At 49.2% G+C, this 22,058-nt stretch overlaps 2 protein-coding genes across 2 annotated transcripts in view; both read left to right on the forward strand.

Moving 5' to 3' along the window:
* The window catches only part of POMT2 (protein-O-mannosyltransferase 2), a 55,635-nt gene extending 37,407 nt beyond the window's left edge, over window positions 1-18,228 (forward strand). The window contains exons 11-22 of the mRNA XM_011949804.1: window positions 1,253-1,319; window positions 4,123-4,192; window positions 6,120-6,198; window positions 7,603-7,754; window positions 8,194-8,285; window positions 9,356-9,432; window positions 12,785-12,856; window positions 13,159-13,218; window positions 13,311-13,416; window positions 14,377-14,517; window positions 14,693-14,807; window positions 15,699-18,228. Coding sequence (XP_011805194.1) covers window positions 1,253-1,319; window positions 4,123-4,192; window positions 6,120-6,198; window positions 7,603-7,754; window positions 8,194-8,285; window positions 9,356-9,432; window positions 12,785-12,856; window positions 13,159-13,218; window positions 13,311-13,416; window positions 14,377-14,517; window positions 14,693-14,807; window positions 15,699-15,804 — 1,137 coding nt within the window. The 3' untranslated portion in view covers window positions 15,805-18,228. The remainder of the gene's footprint in view (window positions 1-1,252; window positions 1,320-4,122; window positions 4,193-6,119; window positions 6,199-7,602; window positions 7,755-8,193; window positions 8,286-9,355; window positions 9,433-12,784; window positions 12,857-13,158; window positions 13,219-13,310; window positions 13,417-14,376; window positions 14,518-14,692; window positions 14,808-15,698) is intronic.
* Window positions 18,229-21,840: 3,612 nt separating this feature from the next.
* NGB (neuroglobin) overlaps window positions 21,841-22,058 on the forward strand; it is a 5,903-nt gene continuing 5,685 nt past the window's right edge. The window contains exon 1 of the mRNA XM_011949805.1: window positions 21,841-22,004. Coding sequence (XP_011805195.1) covers window positions 21,841-22,004 — 164 coding nt within the window. The remainder of the gene's footprint in view (window positions 22,005-22,058) is intronic.

Genomic DNA, 22,058 nt, shown 5'->3' on the forward strand with positions numbered 1-22,058 from the left:
CTTTGGGAGGCCAAGGTGGGCAGATCACAAGGTCAGGAGATCGAGACCATCCCGGTTAACACAGTGAAACCCCGTCTCTACTAAAAGTACAGAAAATTAGCCAGGCGTGGTGGCGGGCACCTGTAGTCCCAGCTACTCAGGAGGCTGAGGCAGGAGAATGACATGAACCTGGGAGGCAGAGCTTGCAGTGAGCCAAGATCGTGCCACTGTACTCCAGCCTAGGCGACAGGGCGAGACTCCATCTCAAAAACAAACAACAAAAAGACTTGCCCAGTGCTTAGAACAGTGCCTGGTAATAAATGGTAGCCATTTTCAGCATCAGCATTTCATGAGTCTTTTCCCATGTTGCTAAAAAAATGCTCTGAAACATTTTTTATGGCCGTATAATATTCTATCCCAGGACATACTATCATGTTAACTATTTTTCTGTTACTAGACAATCATACTGTTTCCAGATTTTTTTGTACAAAATGTGAGTTAAATTCTAGGACAGGATATCTGTGGAGCTTTTTAGTTTCGTTTGGCCACATTATAGAAAATATAATAGCATGAATTTTTCATTTAGAAAGTTTGAAGCATGATCTGAATTACTTTTTTTTTTCCTAGATGGAGTCTTGCTCTGTTGCCCAGGCTGTAGTGCGGTGGTGTGATCTTGGCTCACTACAACCTCCACCTCCTGGGTTCAAGCGATTCTCTTGCCTTAACCTCCCAAGTAGTTGGGATTACAGGCGCATACCACGCCCGGCTAATTTTTGTATTTTTAGTGAAGATGGGGTTTTACCATGTTGGCCAGGCTGATCTCAAACTCCTGACCACAGGTGATATGCCCACCCCGGCTTCTCAAAGTGCTGGGATTACAGGCATGAGCCACCACGCCCAGCTTTAATTACTTGGAAAATGCACTTAAATCTTCATTCTGTTTTTGTGCTGAAGTCGGTTATATAAAGCCTCATGGTTCCTCCCTCTAGAAGGCTGGATAGAACTTTTAGGACAAGATGCAGAAAGATACAAAGACACAAAAAGGCTCTTGTGGGACGAGGCCTCTAAATGCAGAAGGAAGGAGAGAATTTCACTCACCAATGCTACATCTGAGCCCCATTGGGAAACATGGCCCTTCGGGTTGGTGGCTGGGGATTCTGAAATTGGCTTAAGCAATGTTGGTTTGATGTTGATTGTTCTTGGCCAGCTGTGCTGATAGTGATGGTATTCTCCCTCCTGCCTCCTCTTCCCTCTGCCCCCACCCCCCACCCAGGTCACCACCTATTTGCACAAGGACTACAACAACCTGTGGATTATCAAGAAACATAACACAAATTCAGGTAATGTGGTCAGAGACTCATGCTTCTTGTGCTGTTACTCTCTCTGAGCCCTCCTTAAGATTTCTCATGCTTGGCCGGGCGCGGTGGCTCAAGCCTGTAATCCCAGCACTTTGGGAGGCCGAGACGGGCGGATCACGAGGTCAGGAGATCGAGACCACCCTGGCTAACACGGTGAAACCCCGTCTCTACTAAAAACTACAAAAAACTAGCCGGGCGAGGTGGCGGCGCCTGTAGTCCCAGCTACCCGGGAGGCTGAGGCAGGAGAATGGCGTGAACCCAGGAGGCGGAGCTTGCAGTGAGCTGAGATCCGGCCACTGCACTCCAGCCTGGGTGACAGAGCGAGACTCTGTCTCAAAAAAAAAAAAAGATTTCTCATGCCTGCAAAAGAATGATCCTGAGATGGGCTTTGCTAACCATCTTTGACATCTTTATTTATCTCAATTATCCTTTTGATTATTATTTATTAAGCACCTACTGTGTTCCAAGCACTGTTGTTGGCATAGAGGATAAGCATTGAGCAAAACAAGTAAGAACTTGCTCTTAGAGCTGTCATTTTGAAGACAGATAGCAGAGCCCAGATTTAATCCAAGTAGAGGTTACTTGAGCATGCCACTGGGGGCTGGTGAGTGGCCCCAGCTGAGGGCACCTGGCTGCTGCTCTCATTTCTGACATAGAGCACACCAAACATTGCACACTGTAGCATGTGGTGCAGCTCAAGTTGTCTTGATAAGATAGAATTCTGCCCACTGCTCAGCCCTGGCCTGAGTCAGTCAGTTGGAGATCTGAGGGGCTACTAGTCCTGTGACTGGAATTTGTCTGGACTAATTCCTGGGATGTAACTCAATGCCTGCTGATCTGTTCCCAACTGGCCTGGGTGAAGTAACTCTGCAGTACACCTATCAGGCTCTCAGGGCTTTATGACAAGAGTAAGAGCTGGAGCCAGATCTTCCTTTCTTTGGTCAGACAGCTAGCTACCCGCAGGCTGTGCCTCTGCTGCAGCTGAGAAGAGAACAGAGGGCATCTTACACTCACCTTCCGAGCCTGTCATCTCTGCTGACGGTCTTGTACCACAGGTATCTCTGTGACTCCTCAGCAAATCCCACCTGGCTTAGCCTATCCCAGCTTAGCTGCTCCTGGGCCTTTGTGGAGAAATGGGCAGCTACTCACCTAAATCCACCTCCTGTTATTGCCATGTAGGCTAGAAACGTGGTGTATAAAACCACTTTGCATTCTGCTCCTTAGTAGGATAAATTATGACACCATTGGGCAGAGTCTGTTTCTATACCTTTATAATGGATATTGATTGATTCAGCAGGCCAAATGTGAGTGTTCTATCACAGTGAGGAGTTACAAGGGAAGACCAGTTTTACTTCCATTGTGTGGTCATGAACCAAGTCTTTGACATTCCTAGTCTGTTATTCCATTGTAACTTCTGAGTTAAGATGGTTGCATTTCATCGAAGTGATTAAGGATTTGTGGGAGCTTTATAGACTAGGGTCTTTGTGTTCTTGATGGCTGTAAATGCCCCTCCCCAGCAAATGCATATGAAATAAAGCCTCCCTCCCTATTGACATATTTGATTTTTCATCTTGCTAATTAATGCTTTTAAGAGACCCTAACAGGCAGCATGGAAATGGGCATCTCTTCAGTTGAGTTCTCTGATTCTCTCGAGAGCCAGTGATTTGCACTGGCAAATTTATCTTTCCTGACCTTGATCTATTTATAGTGTGTTGGTATCTCACTGTTTGGGACAGAAATTTGCAAGGATCCATTCTGTGTTGCTATGATTACTGCCAGCTCCTTTTCCATGTCATCACCTTTCTAGATCCTGATTGGTCTTGACTTTGAGATGATACAGAAGTAGTCCCTTAATCATTTCATCATTCTTTGCCTCACATTTAGCAAGTTTATTGCCAAAGACAAGATACTTGCTGGCACAATTGTCAGGGTTTATTTGATTTTGAGGAGAGTTGGGCAAGTGGTCATTTGTATGGAATTACTTTTTAGAAGACTATTATTACTACTAAAGTCTTATTATTTAGCTTCCCAGCTTAAGCTCCAGTGGGGCTTCAGTGCCTATTGGGTAAAGGCCACGTTCCCACCTGGAATATGCAGTCTGGCCACACTTGTTCATCACCTCATCTGTTCCCACTCTCCCCCACCCCACCCACCCTTACAGTATGAAACCCATTTGCTATTCATCAAAGGAGTTCTTCTTCTTCTTCTTCTTTTTTTTTTTTTTTTGGAGACAAAGTCTTGCACTGTCACCCAGGCTGGAATATAGTGACACAATCTCGGCTCACTGCAACCTCCGCCTCCCGGGTTCAAGCAATTCTCTTGCCTCAGCCTCTCGAGTGGCTGGGACTACAGGTGTGCGCCACCACGCCTGGCTATTTTTTGTATTTTTAGTAGAGATGGGGTTTCACCATGTTGGCCAGACTTGTCTCAAATTCCTGGCTTCAGGTGATCTGCCCACCTCAGTCTCCCAAAGGGCTAGGATTATAGGCGTGAGCCACTGTGCCCGGCCAGAAGTTTTCGTCTTTCACACTTCTAGTGCCTTTCCCCCACTTGTCCACCTGACAAAATCCTCCCTTTCCTTTAGGAGTTTTTTGAAGCATTGTCTCTGGGACAGCCTTCTCTAGTCCCCCAAGGCAATTTAGGGGTCCTTCCTGTCTGGTCTGAGAGTACCTGGTTATACCTCTAGCAGATACCACATGGTACTGTAACCCTTTACCAGTCGGCCCTTGATTAATACTAGCCTGGTAAGTGATTTTGGATATCAATGCTTGTTTATTTTTGGCAGATCCCCTAGACCCTTCCTTCCCAGTGGAGTTTGTGAGACATGGAGACATTATTCGACTAGAACACAAAGAGTAAGTCTATTTGCAGTTTGGATAAATAAATGGTATGGGCACCAAGGGGAGGCAGTTATTTTAAGTATTAAACGGAAGTTAGATTTTGATAAGGCTCTGGTCAATGGAGCAAGGCTGCAGTGCGAGAATAGGAGAAGCATTTTATGAAGGTGATGAAATTGCAGGCCAGCCTTTGCCCCTGCCTACTCGGGACCTTTCAGTTTCCCATTTCCTAGAGGAAAATTTGAGTTGCCCAAAGCTGCTGCTGCTTTTTTTTTTTTTGAGACAGAGTCTCATTGTGTTATCCAGGCTGGCCTCAGAGTCCTGGGCTCAAGCGATCCTCCCGCTTCAGCCTCTCAAATGGTTGCTGTTACAGGTGTGAGTCATCACACCCGGCTCCCAAAGCTTCTTCTTAAGTGGCTGCCTTTAGAAAGACGTAGGAGTCTGTTTCTGAGAATATGGCAAGCTAGCTTATTTAACCAGTGTTCTCACTGAAAATGACTAAAAATGCTGGAATAATATAAAGACTTTTAAGAGCATAAAAAGGCTGACAAGATATTAAAGAGTTACCAGGCCAAAACCTAAGTGAAATGAGGAATCCAGAGAAATAAGTGAGACACTGAAGCCACTTTTGCTTTGATCCCACAATCTTGACTTTTGGCTGCCTCTTGAGAGAAGAGGTTTTAAAGTCAAACCTCTAGGCTCACCCAAAGTGGTAAATTTATTAAGTTATCCTTCCCCGTATTTGGAACCCCCAAAGGCTTGGGGTAAGGGTAAATCTGCCCTATGCACCTGTGCCCAGGAAGAATTACTTTAGGACCCAGCTAACTGTTGGGGGTTGGGTGGTGAACCGTCCTTAGTTCCTGAGAAGTTGGAACTACCATTTGATCCTCACATGAACTTGGTGCTCAAATTCATGTCACCTGGATGATCTCAGAATCTCCAAGCCATGAATTTAAATGAACATGATCCTAGATTGGTCATGTCTCCTAGGTACATGGCTAAAAGCAAATGTAAGCCCTCTTTGGGGAAAGACATTGTCATTTGTTCCCATAAATAGTTTCTTAGTGACAATAGTACACGCCCAAAAGTAACAAAGCACACAAGAAAATAGGGCACTGTGTGCGAGAACAAGCTGAAACGACAGAGAGCAGGAGCAGCCCCGTAAATGTTTCATAGGCTGGAATTATCGGATATAAATTTTTAAAAATCAAGGGTGTGTGTGTGTGTGTGTGTGTGTGTGTGTGTAGAGAGAGAGAGAGAAGCAATTAGCTGTGGGTTTTTTTCTGAGTCAGCTGGATTTTGAATACTTAAAATTTTTATTTTATTAAATAAATTTCATTTTGTCATTAATAAAAATTTATTGTAATTAAATTTTACTTTTGCAAATTTTCACAAATTTTATAATGAACATTTATTACTCATTCCAGATAAAAGTGAGAGTTGTTACATAAAACTAAATAAATAAAAGCTAAATTAAACCCCTCTCATCCTCCACAGATGTCTACTTAAAAAACCTGGTGATGGGAGCAGAAAGAATAAGGGGCAGTGAGGAGGTTACCTAGCTCAGGCCATGCAGATTACAAGTTTTAATTTTTCCTCTCCTCAAACCTGCCTCCTAAGTCAGGCAAGCTAAGTGTTTCAAAGCTACTAAATGTGTGAAAGTCGCCCCCCACCTCCCTGCCAGCACCTAAAGTTAGCCCCTTTCTTGGCATGCTGTCCAGTGCTTCTACCATCTGTCTCTCCCGGTTTGGGCTCATCTCTTCTCCAGTTCTCACGATATTTCTTGAGAGTAAATAGGAAACAAGTTCCTGATATGTTGGATTTAATAGATCAGATTCTAATTTTTCTTATCCTGACAGATGACTCTGAACATCCTTGGTAAAAGAAAAAATGTTGCACATCTTCTTTCTATAGGATAATGACACTTCTCTTTTCTAACTTCTAGAACTTCCCGGAACTTGCACAGTCACTATCATGAGGCCCCCCTGACCCGGAAGCACTATCAGGTCACCGGCTATGGCATAGTAAGTAAGCAACGGGGGTGTGAGCAGGATGTAAAAAGTTATGGGCCTTGGCTTAGGGTTGTGTGGTGGGATATCTCCTCCCCAGAATTCTGGAATGTTCCTGAGGATAAGAGGCTGCACAGGGAGTCTCTTAACATTTGGGAGCTTTTTGGCTAGGCTTGCTGTGGGAAAAGCAGCCTATGAAGTCTGTTTGTCTCCATCTCTCTCCTCACATAATAACCATGCCATTTACATGTTCTGATACTTAATAAATATCAAATATGAATACTATTTGGATCTCTCTTTTTTTTTTTTTTTTTTGAGACGGAGTCTCGCTCTGTCGCCCGGGCTGGAGTGCAGTGGCCGGATCTCAGCTCACTGCAAGCTCCGCCTCCCGGGTTTATGCCATTCTCCTGCCTCAGCCTCCCGAGTAGCTGGGACTACAGGCACCCGCCACCTCGTCCGGCTAGTTTTTTTGTGTATTTTTTAGTAGAGACAGGGTTTCACTGTGTTAGCCAGGATGGTCTCCATCTCCTGACCTCGTGATCCGCCCGTCTCGGCCTCCCAAAGTGCTGGGATTACAGGCTTGAGCCACCGCGCCCAGCGCCCTATTTGGATCTCTTTTAAAATCACCTTGGACATAGAAAACAAGGACCCACAATATGGCCCCCAACGAACATGTATGTTTCTCTTTTGCCAGATCCCAAATTCTCATTAGCTTTATTTTAAGTATCACTTCCTTGTTCTGCAGCTTTTGTATTTTACTACCTCAAAGAGATGCAGCTAATAGAGTAAAAGCTCTATGAGTACTTATGGCTTTGGGAGTAACTGAAGACAAAAACTACTAGTGGAAAACTGTATAGATTCTGGCCTTCAGGTGGATTTCCCAGCCCTCTTTCTGTTTGCTCATCCCACATTGTGCTAGGTCAAGACTGTGAACGTTCTCATCTTCTTTGTGGGCATCTTCTGAGAAGAATTAGACATACACGTCTTAATTTCCAAAATGCGATAGCCAGGCCAGACCTTTCTGGCTTAGATGAGTGAGTACCTAGATGGCCAAGGTAATGGATGCAAATGGCCCAGATCTGTTTCTGTTGGCTCAGAGTGATGTCTTGAGTTTGACTGAAGGGCAGAGACATCTATTTAGAACTTGAACTCCAGTTCTATGAAGTGAAGAGTTGGACTTCTGGTTCCAGGGGTCATACTACTGTGTTTTGGTTGTAATAGTGAGTTTTGGAACGATGCCAGTCACCTGGGATATTTCTCTGGCCTTCTTGTAACCTCGCCCATCTCTATCATTGAGCCCGATTTGGTCTTTGATCTTCATAACATGGTGACATCTGAAGGTGGCCATTTCCCTTTCTGACATATTTTCTCTGAAGTCCCCTCACTTTCTTTGTATTTTTTTCTTGGCTTTTGTGGCAGAATGGAACAGGGGACTCAAATGATTTCTGGCGGATTGAGGTTATAAACAGAAAATTTGGAAACCGGATCAAAGTGCTGAGAAGTCGAATTCGCCTCATCCATTTGGTCACAGGTTGTGTCCTGGGCTCCTCGGGAAAGGTTCTGCCCAAGTGGTAAGTCTCTAGGGTTTTGCTGTCCCAATCAAGGGTCCTGATTTTCTTTTCACTCTACAAGGAGTGTGCCAGAAGCTTTTGTTTTCTTGTGTTCGCCTCCTGTCTGCTTGTTCTTAGTGGCAGATGGAGGGAGAGCAGGCATCGGGTGTATTATGGAGCACAGAACTCCAGGGAAGCTCTGGTGTTTTATGTGTTCTGATAGTTCAACATTTTCGCATCTGGCTGGTGCTAATAACTCTCTGAGTCTATGTCTCTTTCAAAAATGGGACTACTGTATGCTGGACTATCCTAGGATAGTTGTCCAACATGGAACATGAAGAAATAATGGCCACCAGGTGGAAAAGAGAAGGAGCCTGTGGATTTAAGAGCAGAAGACAGTGCCGCTCTCTGGTGGATTTCAGGTCTTCTGAGAGACATCTGTGACTTCTGCTTTTCACAGGGGCTGGGAGCAGTTGGAAGTTACTTGCACCCCATACCTGAAAGAAACCCTCAACTCCATCTGGAATGTGGAGGACCATATCAATCCCAAGTGTGAGTGAGGTCACTTTCTGGGCTGGCTCTGGAGGGAAACATGTATAAGAAACCCTTATCTTAGAAAAGTAAGCATTTGTAGACTCTGCTATGCCTTCAACTTGCTGCTGTTTGTTCCTTGTGAACACTCTCTTTCTGGAGTTGTCTGTACCTACATAGCATACTCCTTTCCTTCTTATCTACTCCCTCCGTAAACTCCTCTCTCTAAAGTGGCCAGTGGCCATCTGCAGGTCCATCTGTCTCGTCTTCCTCTGGGCTCCTCTCTCCCCTGCACCATGGGCACCTCCCCAGCCTCCAGGCTTGGAGCAAGCTGGTACTTTCCCTTTATGCCTCAGTGTAGAGTCACTCCCCCGCCCCCCACATATCCAGCCAACGCTTTTATAGAAAGTGACAAGCACAACCCTGATCTGTGCCCCACATCTCTACACCCAAGCTCCGATTTGATATTTCCGCTGCATTGTCAGCTTCAACTCAGTAAGTATTTGGATTCATCATCTGTTTTCCTAAACTACCCATCTCAAGCTTATGTGTGCCTTCATTTTGTTCTTCTCACCCAATCTAGCCAAACCCACTAATCAACTAATTCAACAACTCTTGTATCAGGTATGCCAGGTACCATGTGGGGCCCTGTGGACATATTGGTGAGGAGACAGACTTGGTCCTTGTCCCGACAGCAACTGCTCCAGGGGTCCAGAATGATTCATTCCTCATTCCCAGGCCCTTCAAAGGGCCACAGTGCCTGGGGGCTGTGCAGCTGTCCCTTATGCCTAATAGGAGAGCAGCATTTGAGCCAGTACCGCAGTGAAAAGTGATGGTGCTGAGAGCTGTCAGAGTACCAGGCAGGTGAAGCCTCCTTGTCTGTTTCCTTTGCATTTCTCAGAATGCCTGATGAGTTCTTCATACAGCTAAGTAAATGATCAAGAATTGGGCCAAGCTTTCTTCTGTCTCTTCAACAGTTGTCAACTTGTTAGCAAGGCTGCACTTGTATTCTGGTGGGAATGCGGATACCATGGACAGACTGAGGAGAGAATGTATGACAAAGGCTTTTCTCCTGCCTTTTTTTCCCCTAGTGCCAAACATCAGCCTGAATGTGCTGCAGCCCAGTTTTCCTGAGATCTTGCTAGAATCCCACATGGTCATGATCCGGGTATGTGTCCCCTTCTCATTTCATGGCATCTCTAAGAGCTTTTGGGCAGCCATGTATTTGGATCACAAGTCAATGCCATGCTACAGATCCATTCCCCCTTGCGGAGGAATTTGAAAGCGTCTTCACTGTGGCTTTCCGTGATCCTCAAAGGCATTTCCCTCACCACAGAATGAGGATGGTGGTGATGTTGATGATACCAGTGAATGCTTGTACAGCTCGTGTGCCAGGCATTACGTGAAGCACTGTACATTTATCAACTCATCTGATACTTACTACAATCATGTGGAGGTTGCTGTCATTCCCAGTTACAGGAGAGGGAACTGAGGTACAGAGAGGTCGGGGAACTTCCCCAGGATCACACAGCTAAGTGTAGGAGGGAGATCCAGCCCTCAGAGCCAGGCTGGTAGGCTTTTAGAGTTACTGCTAGTTACCACTACACTCCTCCACCTCTAAGTGATCTGTGAATCTGTCCAAGTGGCAGAGCCCCTGAAAATCATAGTTCTCTTGGTTGAAGATCCTGAGATACTGATAGTTCGTTCCATCATACGAAATCAGGATCAGTTAGGATGGATAGCTAATTTGAGTGTGTTGTTTACATGCAGCATGAAATCCCAGCCACGAGCCCACTCATATTCCTGGACAGAAACTGCTTAGGCGGGGCATGGTTGATTCTTTTTTAAGATTTTTGAAGACATTGTTTGTGCTGTCTATCATTAGTAGCTGACAGCAGTTGTAGCATCAAAGGTTTAAGAAAAATTCAGAGAAGAAATCTTTAAATTGAGAAAATTCTACTCACTAGCTTAAATTTTCCCCGGCTGTCGTCTTGCTGTTTAGTGGAAGAGCCCCTTATTCTGGCTTATGGAAAACCTGTGTTCTGCAGGAATAACGTTTAAGAATCACTATCTCAAGCCAGCTCTGTGATTATCCCTCTACCCACAGCATTGCAGGGAGATGGAGCGCTTGTTATTTTTCCCCTGGTAAGCCATTGTCAAGTGGACTTTCCTGGAAGTGATTATGTAAGCAGTACTCAGGAAATATAGTTGACTTATTTCACCAGATTAAATTTTTAAAATTCAAATTTTGTCATTTTTGCACATTGGGAGGTGATGAGTTGACATTAAGCATCTCTGGGTCACTTCCTCTCTGACTCTCTGCTTGTAGCTGTCACTGTGGCCTGACGGCTTAGCTCTTTTGAACATGTGCCTGTCAGTCAGAATATCATTCTGGGCCTGGGTCAAATTTTAAGACTAAGTCTAGGAGTTTCATTTTGTCTTTCATTATCTAAGAAGTAGAGTCAGAGAAGAAAAGGGAAATAGGAGAGCTTTCTTATTCGGCCAACAAAGAGTCAGGGAGAGGAGAGAGATGAAAACACTGAGTCCAGACTACAGAAACTGCAGGGCCAGGGCTCTTCTGCCGGCTGAGTAGTGGCCCGGGACCTGGAGGAGAAGGCTGCCTTGCCTGGTGCAGTTGCAGGAATGAGCCCATCCAGATTTCAGCCATAGAGAACAACCTGCAAGTACATATGCCTGTGATGGTTGCAGATTTGTCTTTCCTCTCTCTCTTAGTTTAGCAACAGAGCAGGATTTCTCAGAGTTTAATGTAGTGAATAAGATTCCCTTGGCTTGGTACAGTTCTGGCTGGAGTCCTTGGGTTTGGGACCCAACTGTACAATGTGAAGGAATTGGTTTCCCTCAGCAACTGCTCCAGGGGTCCAGACTGATTCATTCCTCATTCCCAGGTCCTTCAAAGAGTCACAGTGACTCAGGGACTATGCAGCTGTCCCCTTTGTGTCTGATGCCCCCAGTGCACTTTTGACCTTGGAGGCACAACCTCTCCACCATGCAGAGGCCTGTAAACTCTTCCCAGCCCCTTGATGAACTGGATTCCTAAGGCAGTGGGTGGCAGTCCACTGAACTTTCTGATCTTTCTTAGGCTATACCAGTGGTTCTCAGTTGAGGGCGATTTTGCCTCTCGGGACTTTTGGCTATGTCTGGAGAAATTTTTGGCTGGGAAACTGAGGGGCTGAGGGTAGGAGTGCTACTGGCATTCAGTGAGTGGAGGCCAGGAATGCTAAACACTCTATAATGCACAGGACAGTCCTCACAACAAAGACTCTTCCAGCTCGAAGTGTCGGGAGTGCTGAGGTGGAGAAGCTCCGGCCTAAGTCATGGCAGCTGACTCCTCTTCTGGGGAAATGCCTTTTCAGTCTGTCCCAGTGATGAGGCTGACCCCAGTCCTAGTGGTTAAAATCCCAGATCCTGACCCTACTCCTTCCTGTTTTAGCAAAGACCTGGTTTGCCCTGTAGAGACAGGTTAGCAGATGTTCTTGGCTGCTGGATTAGGGAGGCTGTGTCTGGGTCCTTCAAAGCATGCATTGGGGTTGATTTCTCTCCCAGTAGATGAAATGTGTTCTTGGAGGGAAAAAAAAAAAAAATCTTATTTTTTATGTATGAAGCACAAGTGAGATGTACAGTGTAAAGTATTAAAATGTCATGGAGGATGTTTAGGGAAAATCTTGTCTAGAAACGCTCCTGGTAGAGGGGCAGTAGTGGGAAAAAATGGTGGAGAAACACTAGACTAAAGTAACCTCTTCCAAGTCTAGGCATGCATGAGAGTTTCCGCTTTTCTGTTTGAAATTGGCCCCTGAAGGGAACAAATAGGTAAGCCTTATTTAAAAAAAATTTTTTTTAATTTTTTTTTTGAGACTGAGTCTTGGTCTTTTTGCCCAGGTTGGAGTGCAATGGTGTGATCTCGGCTCACTGCAACCTCCACCTCTTGGGTTCAAGTGATTCTCCTGCCTCAGCCTCCTGAGTGGCTGGGATTACAGGCACCCAGCACTACACTCAGCTAATTTTTTGTATTTTTTAGTAAAGATGGGGTTTCACCATGTTGGCCAGGCTGGTGTCGAACTCCTGACCTCAAGTGGTCCACCCACCTCGGCCTCCCAAAATGCTGGGATTACAGGCATGAGCCACTGCGCCTGGCAGTAAGCCTCATTTTATATCCCCTCTCCCATCATTTTCACACCTTGTCCTTGGCTTGGCAGATGGGTATATATTTTGTACCCATTGGAACAATTTCCTCATTCCCCTTTCCCTTCTTTTTCCCTAGTGTAGAGGGTTGGAATGGACCCCTTATGGGAAATGGAGGCTTGTTTGGGAGAAGTAAAGCAATTGTTGTAGGCAGGCAGACAGTGGCTGCAAATGATCCCTGATTCTTCTCTGCAAGGGAAGGGAAGAAGAGAAGGTTCTGCTCGGTGCTTGGCCCTGTATCAGAGAAACCTGGGCCTCACATTTCTGTCAACCCTCCAGATCTCTGTCTTGACTAGCTTTTCTTTGCTACCTTCATGCAGGGGAACAGTGGCCTCAAACCCAAGGACAATGAGTTCACATCCAAACCCTGGCACTGGCCTATCAACTATCAGGTAGGATCCGAGGCTGGAGCTCCTCCCAGGAAATGGAGCCAAGAACGAGACCAGGGAGACCGGTGGAGGTGGGGGTGGGTGTGCTAGGGCAGGCAGATCCTGGGATGGGTTGGCCAGAGGCAGGGCTCTGTTTTCTGCCCTAATTCTGACCCTGCCTTCCCGGAGAGCTCATGTAGAATTTGCATAGCCTGAGCCTCATGTCCAGCCTCCCTATCTGTGAAGGAAGACCATCTTCCTCCCCCTAGTGGGTGTGGCCAGGGATGGGCTGGACCTGGGTCAGCAGGGTGATCTCCGTTCCACAGGGCCTACGCTTCTCAGGGATCAATGACACAGACTTCCGAGTCTATCTGCTTGGCAACCCGGTGAGTGCCTAAACATTCCTGGCTCAGGCCCTGGAGCACTTGCCCATGGAGAGTGGCTGCGTTCTCATCTGCCCGTTCCCATTTCTGCACAGGTGGTTTGGTGGCTGAATCTGTTGAGCATCGCCCTCTACCTCCTCTCAGGGAGCATCATTGCTATAGCCATACAGAGAGGGGCACAGCTGCCAGCGGAGGTTGCAGGTCAGGTCCCCTGGGGCTCTCCCTCCCCTGACCTGGTGGTGGCAGAGTGCCTGCACCCCTGGGGAGGGCCGGCTGCCTGCTGATGGGCCATCCTTTACGTTTACCACCCCACACCTTCCCTTATCCTTTGCTTTTGAAAGCTAACGACCCCCAAGTACCCAGTGCTGTGTTAAACACTTTACTTCCTCCCAACAACCCTAGAGCGTTGGCTATTATGACCCCCATTTTATGGATTAGGAAACCAAGGAACCAAGAGATTAAGAAACTTGCCCCAGGACATACAGCTAGTAAGTGATAGAGCTGAGGCTCAAACCCGTGCAGTCTGACTCCACCGCCTCACTTTTAGCCCCATGCTATGTACACAGCTGCCCATCTATTCTCTTCTGTCACCTCCTTCTCCCATGGCCCTGTCCTCTCTGGGCTAGAGAGGAGCCTCCAGGGTTATTGGGTTCCCATCCCAGTGCTGTTCTTGGTAACTTTGGCTGCCAGACCATGGGCCATAGCACCTGAGACAGTCACACAGGCCCTTTTGCCTCTGCAGCTCTCTGTCTGAACAATCATAGTCCCAGACACCCCCTCACTCCATCCTCACCTGTGACCTCACCTTAGCGCTTGTCTGCCACTGTGAAGATCTGTGTGGCAGCAAAGATGTGGGAGGTGGAAGTAGGGAGTGAAGCTGTCTGCAGGTGTAGAGGGGTTTCTTTAGAGGCTGGGCTGCCTCCTGCTGGTGCTTGGTGCACCTGCCATTGGTACCCAGGCCTCACTAGGCTGGACCCTGACCAGAGTTCTTGAGCCCCAGCTTCTCTCTTCTTCCAGTTTCTGTAGCGTGGTTTGGGTTGGTCCAATGAGGTGATGTGACATATTCAAGGTCACACAGCAAGGAAGGGGCAGGGCTGGACCAGAGCCTGGAATCTCTGCCCACTCCTTGTCTTCTGACCGGGCTGTGCTGCTTGGGCCCAGGGTTGTCCCAGGTCCTGCTGCGAGGAGGCGGCCAGGTCCTGCTCGGCTGGACACTCCATTACTTCCCGTTCTTCCTGATGGGCCGGGTCCTCTACTTCCACCACTACTTCCCAGCCATGCTCTTCTCAAGCATGTTGACAGGTCAGTGCCACCCACCTGGACTTGGGAGACAGAGCAGGTGGAGGGGAGCCACTGTGGGGCAGCAGTGCTGGGAATGACTCTCTGCTCCTTGACTTGTAGTGGCTCCTTCTTCTGTAGCCCAGAAGTCATCCCCTGCCTGGCTGACTCCAGGTTTCTCTCCTCTCCTCTGCTCTAGGCATTCTGTGGGACACCCTCCTGCGGCTCTGTGCCTGGGGCTTGGCCTCTTGGCCCCTGGCAAGAGGCATACACGTGGTGGGAATCCTGAGCCTGCTCCTGGGAACCGCCTACAGGTGAGCATCCCTGCACCTCACATGCCCTCCCAGTGTGGGCTCAGTGGTGCCTCAGCCCTGATGCATTCGAGAGTCCCCTGTGGTGCTTTCAACAGCACCAGTGCCCATGCCCAGAGATTCTGCTTCACCCCGGCCCAGGTGGGGCCATGGTTTCCAGAGTCCCCCAGGTGATCCTAATGTGCAGCCAGGTAGGAGAAGCAGGGCTTAATCTGCCTTTTCCCCTTTTGCTGGTGGTTCAGCTTTTGTGCCATCCCAGCATACCTGGAAGGGTACCCATCTAGTCACAGTGACTCCCTGCCAAAACAGCTCCCAGAGGGGAAGGGTGGGAATGGGGGGCAGGGTACCCCTCTTTAGTCACCATGGCCCCTGTCAGAACAGCTCTTGGGGTGAGGGGGGAACTAGGTGGCAATGGGGGACAGGGTACCCCGCTTTAGTCACTGTGGCCCCCTGCTGGAACAGCTCTCGGTGGGTGGGGTGGGAAGGGTGGGAATGGGGAGTGTGTGGCTGAGTGGCTGGAAGGGAGAGTTGTTTGGAAGTCTCCCCGGTTCCCCACTTGGTGCTGGGCCTGTGACCTGTGAGCACATGCCTGCCTAAGAGGGCTACATTTACATGTTGACAAACACCCCGGGCCAAATAGCCCATAACGAGACCCCTAGAAGGATTGCCCTCCTGGGCCTCTTGGGAAGAGCCCTTTCCACGATTATCACTGAGTCAGCATCTACTAAGCTGTCCAGCTACAGTGTGCCCAGCGGGACAGACAGACAAGGCCATGAAAGAGAACTGGGCTTGGCGATGGGGAATTTCTCCGGAGCTCCAGCAGGAGGAATGGAATTCAAACCCCTCAGCTGAGGCACTGGGGGTGCCAACTGCTTCCTGCTGGTTCTCTCACAGCTTCTACCTCTTCCACCCTCTGGCTTACGGGATGGTTGGTCCCCTGGCCCAGGACCCCCAAAGTCCGATGGCAGGACTAAGGTGGCTAGACTCATGGGACTTTTGAGGCCACTGCAAAGATTCCATCCTGGGTCCAGGACTTCCCAGGAGAGCCAGCTGGGGAGCAGTACTGGACCCTTCCAGCCATGAGGAAGCTGCCTAAGGAACCTGAAGAATTCTGCCCACCAGGACCCAGCTCTGGGAGTGCAGCGGGAACGGAACCCAGCATTGGAGAGAGCCGGGAGAGAGCCGCAGCTCTGTCCACAGCACCACAGAACCAGAGAGGACAGCACCTCTCAGGCTGCTCCCTTGTGCTGAGCGCAGGGGAAGATGGGTGCCAGAGGGTGGGTGTGGGTGCGTGTGTATGTGAGGGCACATTGTCCATATCCCTGTGGAATACAAGCCATGTAACTGTGGACAGCTGAGTGTCATAAACTAAAATAGTCCAGGCTATAGTATTTTCTGGTATTTTTTTCATGTTGGATTTCTTTGGTTTTAGTTTGTAAGATCCATCAAAAATTCTCAGACCTCTAAGAGGGTCTTGAGGGCAGAGAATACTGACCTCACCTTGGGATGTCACCAAAGGCAGAGCAGATGGGACTGTCAAAGTTGTGCTGCCCTCCCTCCCACAAACAAATGAATCCAGCGTGGAGAAAGGCACACTGCCCTGAGCTGGAGGGCCTGGCTCCCACCACGCCCCCCAGTGGCTGCAGGTAGCTGGACTTCCTGCCTGTGATGCACAGAGAGCACTGGACTCCGGAGCGTCGCCTGCCTTAGTCCTTGGTTCCTCGTTTTTTGGGATTGTCACACTGTGAGACTCAGGGGAGGAATGATGTCCTATCCTGGGCTGCTCAGTGTTTCCAGGCCCCGTGTGCCAGAGGCCGGGTCTCTCCAAGTGCATCTGGCCTGGCCTGGAGGGCAAGGCAGATGCATTCTCCTGGCTGCTGGGAGAGCCCTTGGGAACCTTGTTTAGCACCCAAGGTAGATGAGAGACAGGACAGGGAATCTGCATGGTGCTGGGGTATGGGGACTCTGGCCTCTCCAGACTAATGTTCCTGTCACCTGCTAAGCTTTCCCAGTGTCACTTCTACAGTCCTTCTCTGCTCACCCCTCCCTCACTCTGTGGGCAGTTCCCTTTCTCTCTGTCACTGCTGTAGCAATGAAGACCCATGGCACCTAGAAATGCATCCCAGCTTCCTGCGTCTACCACTCTGCAGCTCAAACAAGAAGCTCAGAGCTGCCCCTTCCACTTCCTCCCCGAAAGGGATGAAGAAAACCCTGTGATAGAACCAAACCACCCAAGGCCAGCCCTTCAGCCTGCCTCCTCCTTCCTGGTGCATGACAAAATATTTCTTTTGTCTCAGAGGACTTTGATGCTTCAAGATGTAATGATGAATCTGCCACACACCATTTTCCCTCCTCTGTAGCTCCCAACAACTCTGACAGGGTCAGATCTCTTTAAAGCATCTTCGGGAGGTGGTTGCCACGGAGACTGGATATTGGTCCCAGGGACAGGCTGTGCTACCTACTGGGTGGTGGGGAGGAAAGCTTCTGGCCATGCTTGGACATTCAAACCAACCATCATTAATGTTAATAGAGGAAATGCAGCAACATCAAAAGCAAGGCAGGTTGGTTAATTAGATCTGGGGCCTGATGACCTCCCTCTCCCACCACTACAGCCCTTTTGACTTCCCCCAGCAGGAACCGCTGTCTGTGCGGCTGAGTCTGGGCTGCTTGCTTAATTGCATTTCTGGCAGGGAAGGAGAGGAGGGATGGAGAAGCTCTGCTCCCTGCTTCCACCTCACCATGTTTCCTCCCCTCCCCTCCCTTCCTCTCCTGCCTCCCCACAGGCAGAATTGCTTTCTTCTGAGTCGGGTGGGCTCTCCTGCAGGTAGAATGCAGGGATCTGTGCTTGGCTCTTAGCAAAGCAGGTGGCCCACAGTGACCTCCAGGAGGTGGCTGATTTTCCTTTGTGCCTGTTTGTTTGTCAGTAGGAACTTGGAAGGCAGGAGCTCTGAAGGAGCCGGAGGGGCAGCCACCCCGCATGAGGGTGAGGAAGGAGAAGCCCAGCAGCCTCTACCCATCGCTCCCTCCCAGTTAGGCTGCACTGGGGCCGAACGCTTCCCCGGGCTCCCACTGCCTGCTAAGGAGCCAAGGAGAATTTCCTGCCCACTTTCTCTTCCTCCATGCCCAAACTGGCAGGTGCTTCTCTGGGGGCAAGGTCACATGGGTTGATTTAGCTTTGAGTGCTGAGGTTCTGTTCTCTGCAAGATGCTGGAGAAAGGCTGTCAGGGTGCTTCTCTGAATATGGGCTTTAGCCTTAGCACTGGCAGAAACGTGATGTGTCCCACAAACTGCTGGTGGAGGAAAATGTTCGTCAGTCAGTTCAACCTCCATCCAGCTTCTTGAGCCTATTTGGTTTAAAAAAAAAAAAAAAAAGGCTTCTAATCAGAAGCCACTGACTTTTATAATAAATAGCAGTTGTTTTGAATGCCTTGTTGTGCTTGTACTTAATTAAATCTGACTTCCCCTCTGGCTCCCAGAAAGGCCTCCCTGAGAAGAATGTTTTGAGTGCAGGAACCACCCCGTGTGTCATGTCTGAGGCTGATCTAATTCCAGCAGAGGCCCTGGGCTGGGCAGGTGAGCCTGATTCCTCCAGGGGGCGTTTGGACCTCCCCATGTATACAATTATTCGAGTAATGTTGGTCATCATTTTGGTATATTTAAACTGATTCCAAAATAAATAGGAAGCTGGACCTCTGATTTGTCCTCTTTCAACCTGCTCACACGGCATAGAAAGGAGTGCAAGAAGAAGAGGTACAGTTGTCCCCTTCCCAGACAGCCGAGTGTCCCAGCACTGGAGCAACTTGCCATTCTGCCTAACAGAGGCCCGCCTCTTGACAGGGGTCTCCTGTTATGAGGAGTGATGCTGAGGATCTGAAGGCAGCAGGCGCTGACCTGAGTGTTGGACAGAGAGTGGGGCAGGGGAGTAGCACTGTGCTGTGGAACTGGGGGGCTTCTGGACTGCCTAGCCACCCTCTGGTGGGGGCTGGTGGGGAGAGAGGGGCATGTGGGTCTTCAGGAGGTGGAACATGCCTACGACAGGCAGGTTAGGAAGGGGCCAAGTCGCTCTTCCTTGAGTGGCACAGCTTCGTTTACAAAGTCTCAACACATCTCTGACATTTAATCCTCATAAAGGCCCAGTGAAGTCAATGATGTTTTTGTGCCCGTTCTACCCATGAGAGATTAAATGACTTGCCTTAAGGTCTCGCGATGAGTAAATAGTAGAGCCAGGACTCAGTACCAAGTTGGGGTTTTTCTGCCTCTCTAGTCTGGTCCTGGGACTAGAAGCACCTTCCCAGAACAGCCTGGCAGCCCTAGATACCCTGGAGAGAAGGCCTGAGCACTCAGCCCGAGGTCCCTGACGCAGCACCTTCCCATGGGCCTTCTGCTTAATGCATTGGCAGCCGCTCCTCTAGGGCCCAGGTTTTCCAGGCTCTCCCAGGTGCACCCAGATCAGTGTGTGCTGGTAGATGTTTAACAACAGGTGTTCTGGGAGGAAAAACTGGTGTGTATAGCATTTGCCAATTTCCATGGTGTAAATATTTCCAGCATGTTCTTTTTTTTTTTTTTTTTTTTTTTTTTTTTATTTTGAGACGGAGTCTCGCTCTGTCACCCAGGCTGGAGTGCAGTGGCCGGATCTCAGCTCACTGCAAGCTCCGCCTCCCGGGTTCACACCATTCTCCCGCCCCAGCCTCCCGGGTAGCTGGGACTACAGGCGCCACCACCTCGCCCGGCTAGTTTTTTGTAGTTTTTAATAGAGACGGGGTTTCACCGTGTTAGCCAGGATGGTCTCGATCTCCTGACCTTGTGATCCGCCCATCTCGGCCTCCCAAAGTGCTGGGATTACAGGCTTGAGCCACCGTGCCCGGCCAGCATGTTCTTTTTTAAGCTACCAACTGGATTCCACTGAAGGAGAAGTTGGAAAAAGATGCGTACAGTTGGTTCTTGAAAGCCATATAAACGCTGGCTCCAGCACACTGCTGACCCAGACCTGGTGACCATGGCTTGGTCTGAACTATGGTGGGGCTTTTGGCCACAGCCCATTAAAGCAAGGAAGGCATGGAGGCCTACAGGATGGGCCAGAGAGACCTGAGGTCAAATCCTGGCCCCACTGCTTATTACCTATGTGACCTTGGGCTATTTAACCTCTTTGCCTCTGTTTCCTGAGCTGTAAAATGAGGGTATGATAAATAGCACCTACTTCGTAGAGTTATTGTGAGGATGAAAAGAGGAAATGAAGTAAGGTGCCCAGAACAGTGTCTAGACACAAATGCCAGCTCTGTATTATTAATGATACATGGACCTCAGTGACCAGCACTGGCTCTGGGGCAGTACTTGAACTCTCCTCTAGGTTCTTACCTCCTGGGCGGATGACCCACAGGGAGGAGACTCCTGTGACTTTTACCGAGCCCCTCAAATGTGGGCTCAGACCCTTGGTCTACTGGTTGGGGGAATACATCACTCTCGTCGCTTAGGCCCATCCAGATTCTCAGGCCTTTCTTGAAGGAACCAGGGATAGAGTGCACTTACCCCATCCAGATTCTCAGGCCTTTCTTGAAGGAACCAGGGATAGAGTGCACTTACCTTGGCTTGTCTTACTTAGCACGTATCTCCTGGCTCTACGAAGACAAAGAGTGAAGCCATGGTTTGAGTGCTGACTCCACTTACTAGCTAGGGCCAATAACCCCCACTACCCCATCAGACTCCAGACCCTGGCCAGAGGAGAGAGGAAGCAAGATGGGTCCTAAGTGTAGACTGCTCACAAGAAGCGTGAGCTGGGTAGAGTGGGGTACCTTAGACCAGCCAGGTGGCCTGCACAGAGCACTGGGCATCTGGGCACTGAAGAGTGAAGCTCACCAGTGACACATGGCCTTGCCCTGTGACCTGCCGCACCTGGCTGCAGGTCCACAAGACCCCAGGCTAGAAGTCTAATCACGTCTTGTCCCGTCAGTCCCCATCCCTTTGTGCTCTTGCTTGGAGACCCCTTGGACCTTAGGACACCAGCATTTCCAGGCTGCCTTACAGCCTTGCTCTCCTGCTCCAGCCCAGAGATTTGTGAGGAAATGGGAAATAGAATAGGGGATGTCACAAACTCCTGAGTCCTTGGAAGAGGGAGAACAGCTACATGGTTTCCTGGGGCATGGCTGGGAGCAGGACAGAAGAGTTCTGCTGAGGCACTCAGTTCTGATTCAGGGCCAGAAGGAGACATTTTCAAGACCAGGACTCACCACTCCATGTCTAACACAGGGCTGGGCATGGAGCCCCAGCTGTTCATAACCAGGGACTCGGGAACACTCACCTTCTATCCATGGAACCAAAGGAGGTGGACTAAAAGGCCCCAGAGACCTCACCACCCAACGCCCTTGCTGCACAACTGAGGAAACAGGCCCAGAGAGGTGTGGACAGACAGAGGAGATAGGCTTGGAGACCCCTGAGGGAATAATGAGAGAGAAATAAAGGCGAAATGGGCTTGCTCTCCCTAACCTGGGCCACCAGCACCGGGCTGGGGCCTGAGGAACTTTCTGCTTTGAAACAGAAAAGTTTAGTTCTAGCTGACAGTTGGCCAACTGCACACCCTGAGTGAGGAGCTTGGATTCTATCATCTGAACTTCTATCGAAAAATGAAACAGTACTTCCATTAAAAAAAAAAAATTAAAAATCATGGAAGTGGGGAGGGCCCAGGGAGGGGAGAGGTGAAAAATTAAAATTAAAATTAAATCATGGAATGGTAGAATGTTAGAGCTGAACTCCCTCAAGATTCCACCCTGGCCAAGCAGAGCTAGAATTAAGTTTCCACCCTGGCCAAGCAGAGCTGGGATTGGAACTTGATCTCAGGGATTTCTAAAGATGGAGTCTCAAAAAAAAAAAACCCAAGCCTAGCTGGGAACGGCTGTGGTCTTGGCCCTGTCCCTACGGCTGAAAGCCCTGGTGGTCCCCAACGTGTGCTGGTGCCCTAGTCAGACGGAGAACTAGGCCCCTAGGCCGCCTCCCAGGCCTGACCTGCAGGCCAGGTGGGTGGCAAACTCAAATGCCTCCGGCAATGCGTGAGTTGAGGGGCCTGTGGAGAGGGGGCGCATGCGGCGCCTACCTGAGGCGACCAAATTCAACACAGTGCCCTCGGGGCTCGGGAGGAGAAACTGAGGCCTGGAGAGCCGCAGCGATGTCTGTTACGTTCTGCAGGCCGGACCTTTCGCAGGCCACCAGGTCGTCGCTGGCCAGAGCGGCTGGCGGAGGGAGCGCGCGCCTCGGCGGCCTGGA

Source organism: Colobus angolensis, unplaced genomic scaffold, assembly GCF_000951035.1.
Source record: "Colobus angolensis palliatus isolate OR3802 unplaced genomic scaffold, Cang.pa_1.0 Scaffold3, whole genome shotgun sequence".
Classification (NCBI taxonomy): domain Eukaryota; kingdom Metazoa; phylum Chordata; class Mammalia; order Primates; family Cercopithecidae; genus Colobus; species Colobus angolensis.